This window comes from Penaeus vannamei, chromosome 41 (genome assembly GCF_042767895.1).
Source record: "Penaeus vannamei isolate JL-2024 chromosome 41, ASM4276789v1, whole genome shotgun sequence".
Classification (NCBI taxonomy): Eukaryota; Metazoa; Arthropoda; class Malacostraca; order Decapoda; family Penaeidae; genus Penaeus; species Penaeus vannamei.
This window is the reverse complement of record NC_091589.1, coordinates 1,428,558-1,443,557: the sequence shown is the minus strand read 5'-3', so window position 1 is coordinate 1,443,557 and position 15,000 is coordinate 1,428,558. Positions and strand designations below refer to the sequence as shown.

General features: G+C 45.7%; 1 protein-coding gene across 1 annotated transcript in view; it reads right to left on the bottom strand.

Annotated features, from left to right (window-relative positions):
- The window catches only part of LOC113816289 (sialate:O-sulfotransferase 1), a 20,186-nt gene that overhangs the window by 2,128 nt on the left and 3,058 nt on the right, over window positions 1–15,000 (bottom strand). The window contains exons 2-8 of the mRNA XM_070117827.1: window positions 12,526–12,607; window positions 12,060–12,181; window positions 11,767–11,857; window positions 8,500–8,636; window positions 7,967–8,123; window positions 4,683–4,771; window positions 3,749–3,902 (exon numbers count right to left, since the gene is read on the bottom strand). Coding sequence (XP_069973928.1) covers window positions 3,749–3,902; window positions 4,683–4,771; window positions 7,967–8,123; window positions 8,500–8,636; window positions 11,767–11,857; window positions 12,060–12,181; window positions 12,526–12,605 — 830 coding nt within the window. The 5' untranslated portion in view covers window positions 12,606–12,607. The remainder of the gene's footprint in view (window positions 1–3,748; window positions 3,903–4,682; window positions 4,772–7,966; window positions 8,124–8,499; window positions 8,637–11,766; window positions 11,858–12,059; window positions 12,182–12,525; window positions 12,608–15,000) is intronic.

Here is a 15,000-nt window from a genome sequence, read left to right as displayed (position 1 = left end):
CCCACCCAGCAAGTGAGGCGGACTGTGGGCCCTGCTGGGAGGGCGACTGCTGGAGCGCAGGCTGGGAACGGGAACTACTCGTCTCACCTGCGCTCTGGTGGCCGCCAGCCCAGAGTGAAGCTTGTGGGGGAAAGCCCTCGGGAACCCCACAGGTGGATGATGGGGCACGCAGCCCGCCACCCCCTTTTATATGGGGCAGCGTCGGTGGGGGTGGCAGAGGTGGCATCCACCCGGAGCGACTGCCAGAGGCTGAACCTCAGGCGGGAAGTCAGGGTGGGGGCTTGGAACGTCCGTTCTTTGCGTCAGGATGATCGGTTGCCTCTACTGTCGAGGGAACAGGGGAGGCTGGACGCTCTCTCGGAGGTGAGGAGGCCTGGCAGCGGCATGACCAGTGTAGGTGGCTACACCTATTACTGGTCGGGCCGCAGCGACGGCCACCATCTCCAGGGAGTAGCCATTGCCATCTCCAGCAGACTCCAGCCCTCGGTAGTAGAGGTTACTCCTGTTGATGAGCGTATAATGCTATTGAGATTGAAGCTATCTTTTGGCTTCATGTCTCTTATTGCTGTGTACGCTCCTACCGATGTTTGTAAACTTGATGTGAAAGAGATGTTCTACGCCAAACTTACATCTGTGGTAGACAGATGTCCCCGGCGAGATATTCACATTGTTCTGGGTGACTTCAATGCGGTATCTGGCTGTGATCGAGCTGGCTATGAGATGTCTGTCGGTCCCCATGGTTCAGGAGCTGATGCCGGTAGCGAGAATAGCCTCCTTTTCCGGGACTTTGCTAGGTCCCAGAAATTGAGGATTTCTGGCTCCTGGTACCAGCACCCAGACCCACATCGCTGGACATGGTACAGTGATGCGGGTAATGCAGCCAAGGAGATCGACCACATACTTGTTAGCACTCGTTGGAGGATCCTTCAGAATTGCAGGGTGTACAGGAGTGCTGAGTCCTGTGGTACTGACCATAGATTAGTTGTGGCTACCCTCCGGGTCCACTTCAAAACTCCCCAGCGGGCAAATGATCACCCTAGGGTGTTTCATTTGGACAGGCTGAGGGAGTGTGAGTGTGCCTGCGGGTTTGCTGAGGCAATCTCTGATCGTTTCGCAATGCTTGACAGTCTGACAGACCCTGTTCTTCTGTGGGATACCTTTAAGCGTGAAATGCTTGATGCAGCTCAAGATACGATTGGTGTACGCCCGAGAGCAGTACAGAATTCCATCTCGCAGGAGACACTGGAAGCCACAGATGCATGTCGTGCGGTTCGTCTGACAGGGGATCGGGAATTGCACCGTTCTCATGTGCGCAGAACTCGGTCCCTGTTAAGAAGGGACAAGGAACAGTTTATTAGGAGTCTTGCAGAGGTAGAAGGCCATTTCTTAGTAAATGACCTTCGTCCTGCATACCAAGCCCTGAGAAAGCTGAACTTCAAGCCCTGAGAAAGCTGAACTCCAAGCCCTCTTCACAGGTGACAGCAGTTCGCTCAGTAAGTGGTCAGATCGTTTCAGATCCTGTTGCGGTGCGGGGACGTTGGGCTGAGTATTTTGAGCAGCTGTACCAGGTTGACCCACCAACAGTTAACTTGGATGCGGGTAGTGTCGAGATCCCGCTGCCGAATCCACCTATCAGTGAGGACCCTCCCTCCCTAACTGAAGTCAGGGGGGCGATTTCCAAGCTGAAGAGTGGTAAAGCAGCTGGTATCTGCGGCATACCAGCTGAACTGTTAAAGGCTGGTGGTGAACCTATGGCACGGGGGTTACATGCTGTCCTGGCTGCCATCTGGCGGTCCGGTTCCGTTCCTCCTGACCTGTTGAGGGGTGTGGTCATCCCTCTCTGGAAGGGGAAGGGGGACCGTTGGGACTGCAGCAATCACCGAGGCATCACACTGCTCAGTATACCAGGCAAGATTCTCGCCCACATCCTTCTGAGACGTATCAGAGACCATCTACTGAGGCACCAGAGACTGGAGCAATCCGGATTCACTCCTGGTAAGTCCACAATAGACTGTATCCTCGCGCTTCGAGTCATTGTAGAGCGCCGTCGTGAGTTCGGGCGTGGGCTGCTTGCAGCCTACATCGACCTCAAGAAGGCGTTCGATACGGTGCATCGGGAGTCACTTTGGGAGATCCTGAGGCTGAGAGGAATTCCAACAAGGATTATTGGACTAATAGCAAGCCTGTATACTGGTACTGAAAGTACTGTAAAGTGTGGTGAGGGCCTGTCGAGCTTCTTTCCTGTTAGTTCAGGAGTGAGGCAAGGCTGTGTCCTTGCACCAACTCTTTTCAACACTTGCATGGACTGGATACTGGGCAGAGCTACTGTTCAAAGTAATTGTGGAGCAACACTGGGCAATATCAAGGTTACAGACCTTGACTTTGCTGATGACGTTGCCATTCTATCTGAGTCTTTGGAAACCCTAGTGGCGGCTCTCGATGCATTTAGAAATGAAGACCTCTAGACCCTTGGGTCTAGAGGTCTCCTGGACCAAGACCAAGGTCCAGGAATTTGGGGACTTGTTAGGAGAACCTGTTCAGTCGGTACGTGCTTGCGGCGAGGACATTGAAGTCACAGAGAGCTTTACATACCTTGGTAGTGTAGTTCATAACTCTGGGATGTCAGACCATGAAGTCAGCAGACGGATTGGCCTGGCAGCAGGGGTCATGAACTCTCTCAACAAGAGTATTTGGAGATGTCGGTACCTGTGCAGAAGGACCAAGCTACGGGTTTTCAAGGCCCTGATAATACCAGTTTTGCTGTACGGTAGCGAAACCTGGACATTGTCCTGTGCCTTGGAGGCTCGTCTTGAAGCCTTTTGTAATAGGTCCTTGCGCCAGATCATGGGGTACTGTTGGCGGGACCATGTGTCCAACCAACGGTTGCACCGTGAGACTGGCACAGGACCTGTTATCTGCACAATCCGTGATCGCCAACTCAGGCTATACAGCCACCTGGCTCGCTTTCCTCAGGATGATCCTGCCCATCAGGTCGTCTATGTTCGAGATAACCCTGAGTGGAGGCCTGTGGGACGACCGAGGAAGTCGTGGCTTGGGCAGATCGACCAAACCTGCCGTGAAGAACTAGAGATGGGCCGAGTCCCTGCCTGGCGTCTAGCCATGAGGGATCCTCGTAGGTGGAAGCGAAGGGTGGATGCGGCTATGCGCCCCCGTCGGCGTCAGCCCCCTTGATGATGATGATTATTCTTTTTATCTATCTTTATCTTATTTCATTGTATTCCTTGTTTATTACTATATTACCGTTATCATTATTGTTTATCTGTCTTTATCTTATTTCATTGTATTCGCGTTTATCACTGTTGTTCTCTATGCTTCGTGTTCGTTGCGACAAAAGTAGAAAAGGCATGAATGAGAAGGAATATCTTCTCAATACATTTCTTGTCATTCCAGCATTCCCGGGACATAGAAAACGGGATCCTGGTACTCCTCCTCCTCCTCTTCCCCTCCTTCCACCTCCTTCCTCCCTTCCTCCTCCTCCTCCTCCCCTTTCCCCTCCTCCTCCTCTCCCTCTATCTCCTTCTCCTCTCCCTCCTCCTCCATCTCCCCTTCCTCCTCCCCTTTCTCCTCCCCCTCCTCTTCCCCTTTCCCCTCTTCCCCCTCCTTCTCCTCTCTCTCTACCTCCTCCTCTTCCCCTTTCCCCTCCTCCTCCCATCCCTCCACCACCTCCTCCACCTCCTCCTCCACCTCCTCCTCTTCCCCTTTCCCCTCCTCCTCCTTCCTGCATTACCTGAGAAACTCGAGCATTTCCTTAACATAGAAAATGGGATCCTGGACCAGCTGTTCGTAGTAGACCACGTGGACGGGGGCGGAGCTCCACAACAGCCGGTCGGAGATCAGCTGTTCCCACGTTATCGTCGCTTGCTTAACGTAATAGTGGAATTCTTGAAAGATAGATAGATAGAGAGGGAAGAGAGAGAGAGAGAGAGAGAGAGAGAGAGAGAGAGAGAGAGAGAGAGAGAGAGAGAGAGAGAGAGAGAGAGAGAGAGAGAGCGGGAGAGAGAGAGACAGAGAGAGAGAGAGAGAGAGAGAGAGCGGGAGAGAGAGAGAGAGCGGGAGAGAGAGAGAGAGAGAGAGAGAGAGAGAGAGAGAGAGAGAGAGAGAGAGAGAGAGAGAGAGAGAGAGAGAGAGAGAGAGCGGGAGAGAGAGAGAGAGAGAGAAAGGGAGAGAGAGAGAGAGAGAGAGAGAGAGAGAGAGCGAGAGCGAGAGCGAGAGAGAGAGAGAGAGAGAGAGAGAGAGAGAGAGAGAGAGAGAGAGAGAGAGAGCGAGAGCGAGAGCGAGAGCGAGAGAGAGAGAGCGAGAGAGAGAGAGAGAGAGAGAGAGAGAGAGCGAGAGAGCGAGAGAGCGAGAGAGCGAGAGAGCGAGAGAGCGAGAGAGCGAGAGCGAGAGAGAGAGAGAGAGAGAGAGAGAGAGAGAGAGAGAGAGAGAGAGAGAGAGAGCGAGAGCAAGACCGATAGATAGATAGATAGATAGATAGAGAGAGAGAGAGAAAGAGAGAGAGCGAGAGAGAGAGAGAGAGAGAGATTGATCATAATTATTCCAACGAATTATCTCGGATTAAGCATCACAAATACCCATGAAACCCACAATTAAAAAAAAAAAAAAAATACCCGAATTTTCCCAAGATTCATTAAAAGTCAAAATCATTTCGTGACAAATATTACCTTCCGTCTTGAATTTTTTTTCATCCAACTGTGCTATCTGTCTGTCTCTCGTGTGGATCTGAATGAACTTCCAATAGGCTATTAAAGCTCTGGAAGAAAAATGAGATAATTGTAATAATCAGAAGAGTGATAATGATAATGTTGACGATATTGATAATGGTGATGAGAGTGATAATGATAATTGTTGGTGATGATGATAGGGTTAATGATAATCGATGATGATGATGATTGGGATAATTATAATTGATGATGATGATGGTGTTGATGATAATCAATGATGATGATTGGGATAATGATAATTGATGATGATTGTGATAATGATAATTGATGATGATGACAGAGTTAATGATAATCAATGATGATGATTGTGATGATGATAATTGATGATGATGATAGTGTTTGTGATAATAATTGCGGTAACGATGGAAATAATGATACACATTATAATGATAGTAATAACGATAATTTTTGTGGTAATGAAATAATAATGATGATTATGATAATAATAGTAATAACGGTATTTTTTTTGCGGAAATAGAAATAATGATGGTTATGATAATGACTGATATATTTGACAACGATAAAGTAGGTGATAAAGATACCGGTAATGATAATGATAAATATAATATCTTAATATAATATAATATCAGGTAAATATCTTTTAAACATAATATCTTATTGAGTTATCTTGCTAACCAACCAACAAACAACAAACTAACTAATGCTACCATAAACATAACTTCCACGGAGGAGGCAATAATGACAATAATAGTGATAATGATAATAGTAAAAATGATAATGATAATATTAACAATCATGGTAATGTTAATAATAATAATAACAATAGTGATGATGATAATGATAATAATAATAATGATAATGCTAACAACAATAATAATAATATTGGTAATGATGGTAATATTAAATGATTGTAATAATTATAATGATAATAACAACAATGATAGTAATAATGATGATAATTATATTGTACTACTGTTAAAAGAATGATCTCATATGCGTGATGATTATAATGATACTGATACCAATAAAATTGCTAACAATGATTATGATGATAATGGTAATAACAATGATGATAATAACGATATTAATGATAAAAACAATGATAATGATAATGACAACAATGTTAATATCAATAGTAATAATAATAATAATGATAATACTACTAATAATAAGTCAATACTAATATTAATACTAACACTACTACTAATAATAATGATGATAAAAATAATGATAATAATGATCAGAAAAAATAATAGCAATAGTAACGATAACAACCACAATAAAAAGGATGATGATAATAATAGTAAGAAGGATAATATCACTGATGAAAACAATAATAATGATGATGATAATGATAACAATGATAATGATAACGATGATAATAATAATGATAACAATAATGATGATAATAATAATGATAACGATAATTGTAACAATAATAATTTTGATAGTGTTAACAACAATAATTATGATAGTGATAATGATAATGATGATAAATATAACTATGGTAATAATAATAACAGTGATGATTATTATGATAATGGTGATGAAGACTATTACTGTCATTGCCATCACCATTAATATATTGTCATAAAAATATAACAATCTTCCTTCTCCTCCTCTCTCCTTCCCTCTCACTTTTCTCCTTCCCTTCTTTCCTTCACTTTCCTCCTCTTTCTCTCTCCCTTTCACTTCCCTTCTCACTTCCCCCCTTTTCTCTCCTTCCCCCTCCCCCCTCTCCTTGCAAGTCCTCCTTCTCTCTTCTTCTCTCTCTCCTTCCCCCTTTCTCTACCTCCCCTCTCCTTCCCAATCCTACTTCTCTCTCCCTCTCTCTCCTTCCCCTTTTCTCCACCTCCCCTCTCCTTCCCAATCCCCCTTCTCTCTTCTTCTCTCTCTCCTTCCCCTTTTCTCCACCTCCCCTCTCCTTCCCAATCCTACTTCTCTCTTCTTCTCTCTCTCCTTCCCCCTTTCTCCACCTCCCCTCTCCTTCCCAATCCCCCTTCTCTCTTCTTCTCTCTCTCCTTCCCAATCCCCCTTCTCTCTTCTTCTCTCTCTCCTTCCCCTTTTCTCCACCTCCCCTCTCCTTCCCAATCCTACTTCTCTCTCCCTCTCTTCCCATTCACCTTCCCCCTCCCCCCCTCCTTTCCCCTATCTGCTCGCCCCTCTTTCCTCCTCTTTTCCCCTTATACCATGCCCGCTCTTCTTCCCCCCTCTCTCCCCTCCTTCCACTCCAAAATTCCCAACCTCCCCTGTCCCTCCTCCTCCTTCCTCTCTCCCCTCCAAAAATCTCAACTTTCTCTCTCTTTCCTCCACAAATTCCAAATTCCCCTCTCCCCTCTTTCCCTCTCTTCCCTCCACAAATCCCAACTTTCCTTCTCCCTCCTCCTCTCCCCTCTTTCCTTCCCTTCCCCTTTCCCTCCTCTATCTCCCCCTCCCCTCTTTCCCCACCTCCCCTCTCCCTCCCTCTCTTCCTTCCACAAAGCCCTACCTCACCTCTCCTTTCCCTCTCTCCCCACCTCCCCTTTCCCCTCTCCCCCCCTTCTCTTCCCTCCACAAATCCCAACTTCCCCTTTTCCTCCTCCTCTCCCCCCTTTCCCTCCCCCTCCCCTCCAGCCCCCCCCTCGCCGTGTTTCTGATCTCTCTTCTACCTCTATCTCCTCTCCTATCTCCTCTCCTATCTCCTCTCCTATCTCCTCTCCTATCTCCTCTCCTATCTCCTCTCCTATCTCCTCTCCTATCTCCTCTCCTATCTCCTCTCCTATCTCCTCTCCTATCTCCTCTCCTATCTCCTCTCCTCTCCTATCTCTCTACCTCCTCTCCTATCTCTCTGCCTCCTCTCCTATCTCTCTATCTCCTCTCCTATCTCTCTATCTCCTCTCCTATCTCTCTATCTCCTCTCCTATCTATTTCCTCTCCTCTCCTATCTCTCTATCTCCTCTCCTATCTCTCTATCTCCTCTCCTATCTCTCTATCTCCTCTCCTATCTCTCTATCTCCTCTCCTATCTCTCTATCTCCTCTCCTATCTATTTCCTCTCCTCTCCAATCTCTCTATCTCCTCTCCTACCTATTTCCTCTCCTCTCCTATCTCTCTATCCCCTCTCCTATCTCTCTATCTCCTCTCCTATCTCTCTATCTCCTCTCCTATCTATTTCCTCTCCTCTCCTATCTCTCTATCCCCTCTCCTATCTCTCTATCTCCTCTCCTATCTCTCTATCTCCTCTCCTATCTATTTCCTCTCCTCTCCTATCTCTCTGTCTCCTACCTCGCCGGGTTCCTGATGATAAGGATGCAAGGAAGATCCGCCCTTATCACCTCGTATCGCTCCTTCATGGTGCTTCTCCTCCTGTAGAAGGCCTTCCCGTGGGTCTTCTGGACGAGGGTTCGGCCGCTGTCGGGGGCGTCGGCTTCCCCGAGGTAGCCTGTCGGGGAGGGTGGGGTGGGGGGAGGTGGAGGTGGAGGTGGAGGGGGGGAGAGGGAGGAGGTGTATGTATATGTATACATACACATCTATATATACATTCACTATATAGATATGTAAATAGATAGATCTATAGATATATATAGATATGGATATATATATATATATATATATATATATATATATATATATATATATATATATATATATATATATATATATTCATATATTCTCATGTGTTTATTTACACTCACAATTAGACACACCCGTTATGAATACATAGATATATACGTAGAAAAGGTACGATTCAGAATATCTTCACAACATAAGAGATGTATAAATACATCTCTTGTATCAACTTATGAAACGAAACTCACCAGATTGTCTGAGCACTTTATCGTTGTAGACAGCGCCAGTGAAGATCCCCGACGCAGCCTCCAGCAGATACCTCGTCCAGGTGTTGCCAGAACCGGGAAAGGAGACCAGGTACGTCCTCGGCAATCCCAGGGCAAATCTGTGTGGTATTCAGAGATGCTATTAGCTTTCGTGTGTGATTTTTCCTGTTCATCAAATGGCCATAATCTTCCTTTTTATAATTAGTTCCTAGCATTTCATTGTTATCTTATCTTGATTGTTATCATACCTTTATTTAGTACCATTATTATATCTTTATGTATGCTCAGGATGACGTGAAGCGATGTTGTGGTAATTTAACTAGTATGAAGTGTCTTGCTCGCATGCTTTCTCGCTTGCAGCTGCCACTGCTGTTTAGTTTAGTGCAAAAAGGGAGCAGTTCTGCATAAGAGCCCCATGCCAATTCATAGGCTCTCCCCCATCGAAACTTCTGCAGTGCCTCCTCTTGGCCATCCATAGAACTGGGTACCTTGCAGTCCCAGGGTAAACTGTGGGGATCTCGGAGCAGCAGGTGGCTCAAGAGGAGGCATGACACAGCCCCCTAGCCCCCTGGGGTTAATAGATCGCTCTTGGGAGCCTTCCCCGTCCACCTTCCCAAAGGAAGACCACACCGGCAGTGCTCCTATGAATGTGCTGTGAGGGGAGGGGTATTGCCCCTCCCACCCAATGAGTGTGCCGGGTAGTAAGTTCTGTTGCGCGTGTGTGTGTGTGTGTTTATCTGTGCTTGTGTGTTTGTGTGTAGATATTTATTATATAGGTAGATAGATGTCTTTTATTTCTCTCTCTCGTCAATGGAAGTAGACTGCTTGGACTTGCGTTGGGAATAGAGGTTACTCGCCCCAAATGCGCCACTGCACCCATCAACCCAGTGCGAAGCCTTTGGGTCAAAACCCCTACAGCCTGCTACCCTCCCTTACTCGTATGTGGGGCAACGTCAGCGATGGTCATCATCTCTAGGAGGTAGCCATTGCCATCTAGAGCAGACTCCAGCCTTTAGGTGTGGTTATTCCAATTGCTGAGCGAGTAATAACATTGAGACTTAAGCATGCTTTTGGTTTCATGTCTCTTACTGCTGTGTACATTCTTACCAGTGTTTGTAAACTTGATGTGAAAGAGATGTTCTGTGTCAAACTCACATCTGTAGCAGATGGTTATCCCTGATGGGAAATTTATATTGTCCAAGGCACTTTGGTACATTTGTGATCGAGTTGGCTATGAGATGTCTGTTGGTCTCCATGGCTCAGGAACTGATATCAGAAGTGAGAATAGCCTCCTGGTACTTTGCTAGTCCCAGGGACTGAGGATTTCTAGCTCCTGGTATCAGCACTCCTACCCGCTTCGCTGGACAGAGGATCTAGAATTAAAGGGTTTACCAAATTGTAGAGTTGTGTGGTACCGACTATAGGCTAGTTATGGCTGCCACTTTGAAATCCACTATCTTTCCAGTGTCCATCCTAGGGGGTTTCACTTGGACAAATTGAACGTGTGCCCGGAGGGTTGCTGCAGTTATCTCTGACCGACTTGCAGCACTTGGAAACCTGGCAGACCCTATAACTCTTTCTTTCCAATGTGAAACATTTGATGTTGACTGAATAGTGTCCTTGGTATGCTGGAATTAGACACTACTGAGAAGAGACAAGGATTAGTACATCAGGAACTTTCCTACCAAAGCATGAGAAAGGCGGGCTTGAATGTTGTCCTGGTTGTCCTCTAGTAGCCTGATACCATACCCTTGGAACTGCTGAGGGGTGTGGTCTTCCCTTAATGTAAGGGACTGCAGCAATTAATGTGGTATCACACTGCTCAGCATATGAGGCAACGGCAGATCCGTGACCACCTACTAGGGTACCAGAAGCCAGAGCAATCTGGATTCACTCCTGGTAAGTCCCCAGTTGACTGTATCCTGGCACTTTTGAGTCATTCTGGAATGCTGTTGCAGCTTGCATTGACCTTAAGAAGTTGTTTCATTGCATCAAGAATCCCCTTAGGAGATCCTGAGATCCATAGCAATTCTGACAAGGATTTTTGGACCAATTACAAGTCTGTATACTAATAATAGTCTGGTGGGGCCTGTCAAGCATCTTCCCTGTTAATTCAGGAGGGAGGCAAGGCTCTGTCCTTGTACCAACACCAACACTTGCATTTACTGGGTGAAAGATAATGTTTAGGTCACCGACTTCGACTTTCGATGTAGCTCTCCTGACTCTCTGGAAACTCTAGTAGAGGCTCTTAGTGCATTTAGCAATTGAACAAAGCCCTCAAGTCGAGGTCTCAAGTCTCTTGAACTTTGAACTTCAGGGGTCTGGTACGACATGATCGGTTCATGCCTAAGGTGAGGAACCTGAGGTTCCAGTGAGCTTTACTTATTTTGGCAGTGTAGTTTATGACTCTAGGCAGACAGATGGTTGGCCTTAGTGCCTTGACCACAACATGAAGAGTACTTGGACAAGCCAGTACATGTGAAAAAGGTCTGTGTTACCTATATCTCATGCCCTGATACTGCCCATTTTGTTTCATGGAAGTGAAGCCTGGATGCTTTCCCATGCCTTGAAGTCTTGTCTTGATGCCTTTTATTGGGTACAAGTGGGCAGGACCAGGAGTCCGATCAACTGTTACACCATGAGGCCGGCAGAGGACCTGTTCCTTGCACAATCTAGGACTGCTAACTCTGGCTTTACAACACCTAGCTCGGTTCTCCATGGATAATTCTGCCCATCAGGTTGTCTCTTCCCTGGATAATCTTGGGTGGAGGAGGACCGTGAGACAAGCCGGGAAGTCACGGCTTTGGCAAATTGACCAGACCTGTCCCAAAAATACGGAGGTAGGCTGAGTTCCAGCTTGGGGACTCGCCGTGATGGACCCTCGTGGCTCGGAGCGAAGGGTGAATGTGGCTCCCCCGTCAACATTGATTGATTGATAGGGTCTTTGGGGTCCATGCTACTAATATTATGCTTATGCTAGCGTCGGCTGTTCATTACTGCCCACCGTACAAGAATGTTGTGGCATTCAATACTGTTATTACGATTTCATTACGATCTCTTGTGTTCAAAACATCCTCCTGTATTCGACTCTGTTGTCTACACATGTTCCTTTACATTACCCGTAAGCGTTTGGCTCTCTTACTGCATCGGTTTGAAACTGGAATATTTGATAATGGTCGATGAGGGTAAGTGAAATGCACATGTATATACACATCTACCTCTGCGAGCGACTGTGAACGTCTGTCTCACCTGGTTTGGTACTGAGAGCAATTAGCAGAAGAACTGTCTTTCCACAGGCGATAAGTCCTACCGTTTGGGTCCCACTTAACCGCAATTTTTCCTGAAAATACATGAAAAAAACCTAGCTCCTCCTTTCCCACAAAATATATCCCTTTGAGTGAAAGACCTATAGGAAATGGTAGATTTACAGCCATATATATATAAAAAGCATATTGCACTTATATAAAAATTCGGTGATATGCTAAATCAGCAATATACAACTGTTATGATTCTTCAAATGTACACAAAATACAGGTCCTTACCGTCGTTCGCTGTGGAAATAAAACTGTTATCAACTGCATAATTTACAGCATTCTTTATAGCATTCATAATTTCTCGAGAGCTCATGACGTCATCACCGCTCTGTCGCTTCAGTCGGATTGTTCTGGAAGTACGTGTTTATATGTACTCCCACATGCATGCTGTCTATAAATAGGATTGCATTTGAGTGCGTTTGTGTGTATGTGGCTGTGCGCACATGCGTGTAGTTGTGTATGTAAACGTATTTATACTTTTTTTTATATAAATAAGATAAAATTTCCGAATGGGGCAACTGTAGCGGTCCTAGATGACGACCCACGCCAACACACACACACACACACGCGCGCACACACACACACACACACACACACACACACACACACACACACACACACATACACACACACACACACACAGAGTCGCAATGCAGAGTATCATTCTGCATTGACTGACGGAGGCTTAACATACACCAGAAGGATAAAAGCTGCCGTCAGCACCGCAGCACCGACGAAAACCCGCTGTCTCGAAGCTCTTCCTGCTGGGGCCATGTCTGCAGAAGGGAAAAGAAGAGGGTTCAATTAGTTCAACTTCAGCTGAGTTCACTTTTTGTCAAAGATTAGTTCCCAATCGTGGCTCTTTTTTTGTCTCTTTTAAGCAGGTTAATTTTTCCAATCGTGGATCTTTTTTTTGTCTCTTTTAAGCAGGTTTGTTGAGACAGAGGCTTTATCACTCTTATCAAACGGTTGAGAACGGAGGGATTTTCAGACATAATTACACCAATATGCTGCTTTTAACCCGTCTTGCCTTATCTGATCTAGCTCTTTATCTTTTTATTTTCCGGATCCAAACCTCGGTCAGGAATCCCCGCTTTCTTGACCTCGGCGTGCCATCTGGACCAAATAACCTGAGTGACCTATGACCTCGTTGTTTACCCTGCGTTACCACCATGCGACGCTAACACCCTGACTTCGGCGTCAATAATAGGCTATAACAGAAGTCAGGGAATGAGAGGAAGAAACTGAGAAAGACGTCAGGAGTGAGAGGGTCAACTGAGGAACAGGTCAGGTATTAGGTAATTTGAGGGACAGGTCAAGAACAAGGTCAGCTGAGGAACAGGTCAGGAATAAGATCAGCTGAGGAACAGGTCAGGTATTAGGTCATTTGAGGAACAGGTCAGGAACAAGGTCAGCTGAGGAACAGGTCAGGAATAAGGTCAGCTGAGGAACAGGTCAGGTATTAGGTCATTTGAGGAACAGGTCAAGAACAAGGTCAGCTGAGGAACAGGTCAGGAATAAGGTCAGCTGAGGAACAGGTCAGGTATAAGGTCATTTGAGGAACAGGTCAGGAACAAGGTCAGCTGAGGAACAGGTCAGGAATAAGGTCAGCTGAGGAACAGGTCAGGAATAAGATCAGCTGAGGAACAGGTCAGGTATTAGGTCATTTGAGGAACAGGTCAGGAACAAGGTCAGCTGAGGAACAGGTCAGGAATAAGGTCAACTGAGGAACAGGTCAGGTATTAGGTCATTTGAGGAACAGGTCAAGAACAAGGTCAGCTGAGGAACAGGTCAGGAATAAGGTCAGCTGAGGAACAGGTCAGGTATAAGGTCATTTGAGGAACAGGTCAGGAACAAGGTCAGCTGAGGAACAGGTCAGGAATAAGGTCAGCTGAGGAACAGGTCAGGTATTAGGTCATTTGAGGAACAGGTCAAGAACAAGGTCAGCTGAGGAACAGGTCAGGAATAAGGTCAGCTGAGGAACAGGTCAGGTATTAGGTCATTTGAGGAACAGGTCAGGAACAAGGTCAGCTGAGGAACAGGTCAGGAATAAGGCCAGCTGAGGAACAGGTCAGGAATAAGGTCAGCTGAGGAACAGGTCAGGAATAAGGTCAGCTGAGGAACAGGTCAGGTATTAGGTCAGGTGAGGAACAGGTCAGGAATAAGGTCAGCTGAGGAACAGGTCAGGAATAAGGTCAGCTGAGGAACAGGTCAGGAATAAGGTCAGCTGAGGAACAGGTCAGGTATTAGGTCAGGTGAGGAACAGGTCAGGAATAAGGTCAGCTGAGGAACAGGTCAGGAATGAGGTCAGCTAAGAAACATGTCAGGAATAAGAGAGCCAGCTGATAATAAGGTGAGGAATGAGGACAGCTGAGTAACACATCAGAAATAAGGTCAACTGAGAAAGAGGTCAGAAATGAGAGGGTCAGCTGAGGACTTTCTCTTGCTGTCCCCTTCTTCCTCGTTTCCTGCCCTCCCTGTTATCTCTTTCTCCCTTCTTCCTTCTCTCCCTTTCTCCCCCCTTCCCTCTCTCTCTTTCCCTCTTTTCTTTCTCTTTCTCTCCCCTTTCCTTCTTTCTCCTACAACCCTCTTTTCTTTTCTCTCTCATTTCCTTCTCTAGTCCTCTCCCTTTCTTTCTCTCTCTTTCCCCCTTCTTGTTCCTTCTTTATCTACCTACCCTCTCTCTCCCTTTGCTCCCTCCCCCTCTCTCTCTCTTTCCCTCCCTTATCGTCTCTTTCTCTAATTAACTATCTGTTTCCCTCTCTTCTCTACTGGTCACAATTGCAATTTTTAAAATACCTGAATGTCGACTATCCAATTAATGATGATGATGATGATGATGATAATAATAATAATAATAACTGCCCAAGTTTTGCATTTTTTTTTTTTTTTTTTTGTCTAAATCAGTTCTATCTTTTGAAGCACCTAATGGTATAACTTCCACCGTTATACCTTTAGTCTAAAATCGCTTAAAACCTTTCTGCCTATATCACATTAGACTTAGGCATTATTAGGCATTATTACCCTTAATTATTACTTAGGCATTATTACCAGTTTAACAAATAAACGTTTCTGTCTACATCAGCCTAGATTTCGGCATCTATGCTTGCCTACCGTTTCTATAGTATATCATTAAATACTTTTCTTGTATTGAAGAGTAGTAGCTGCT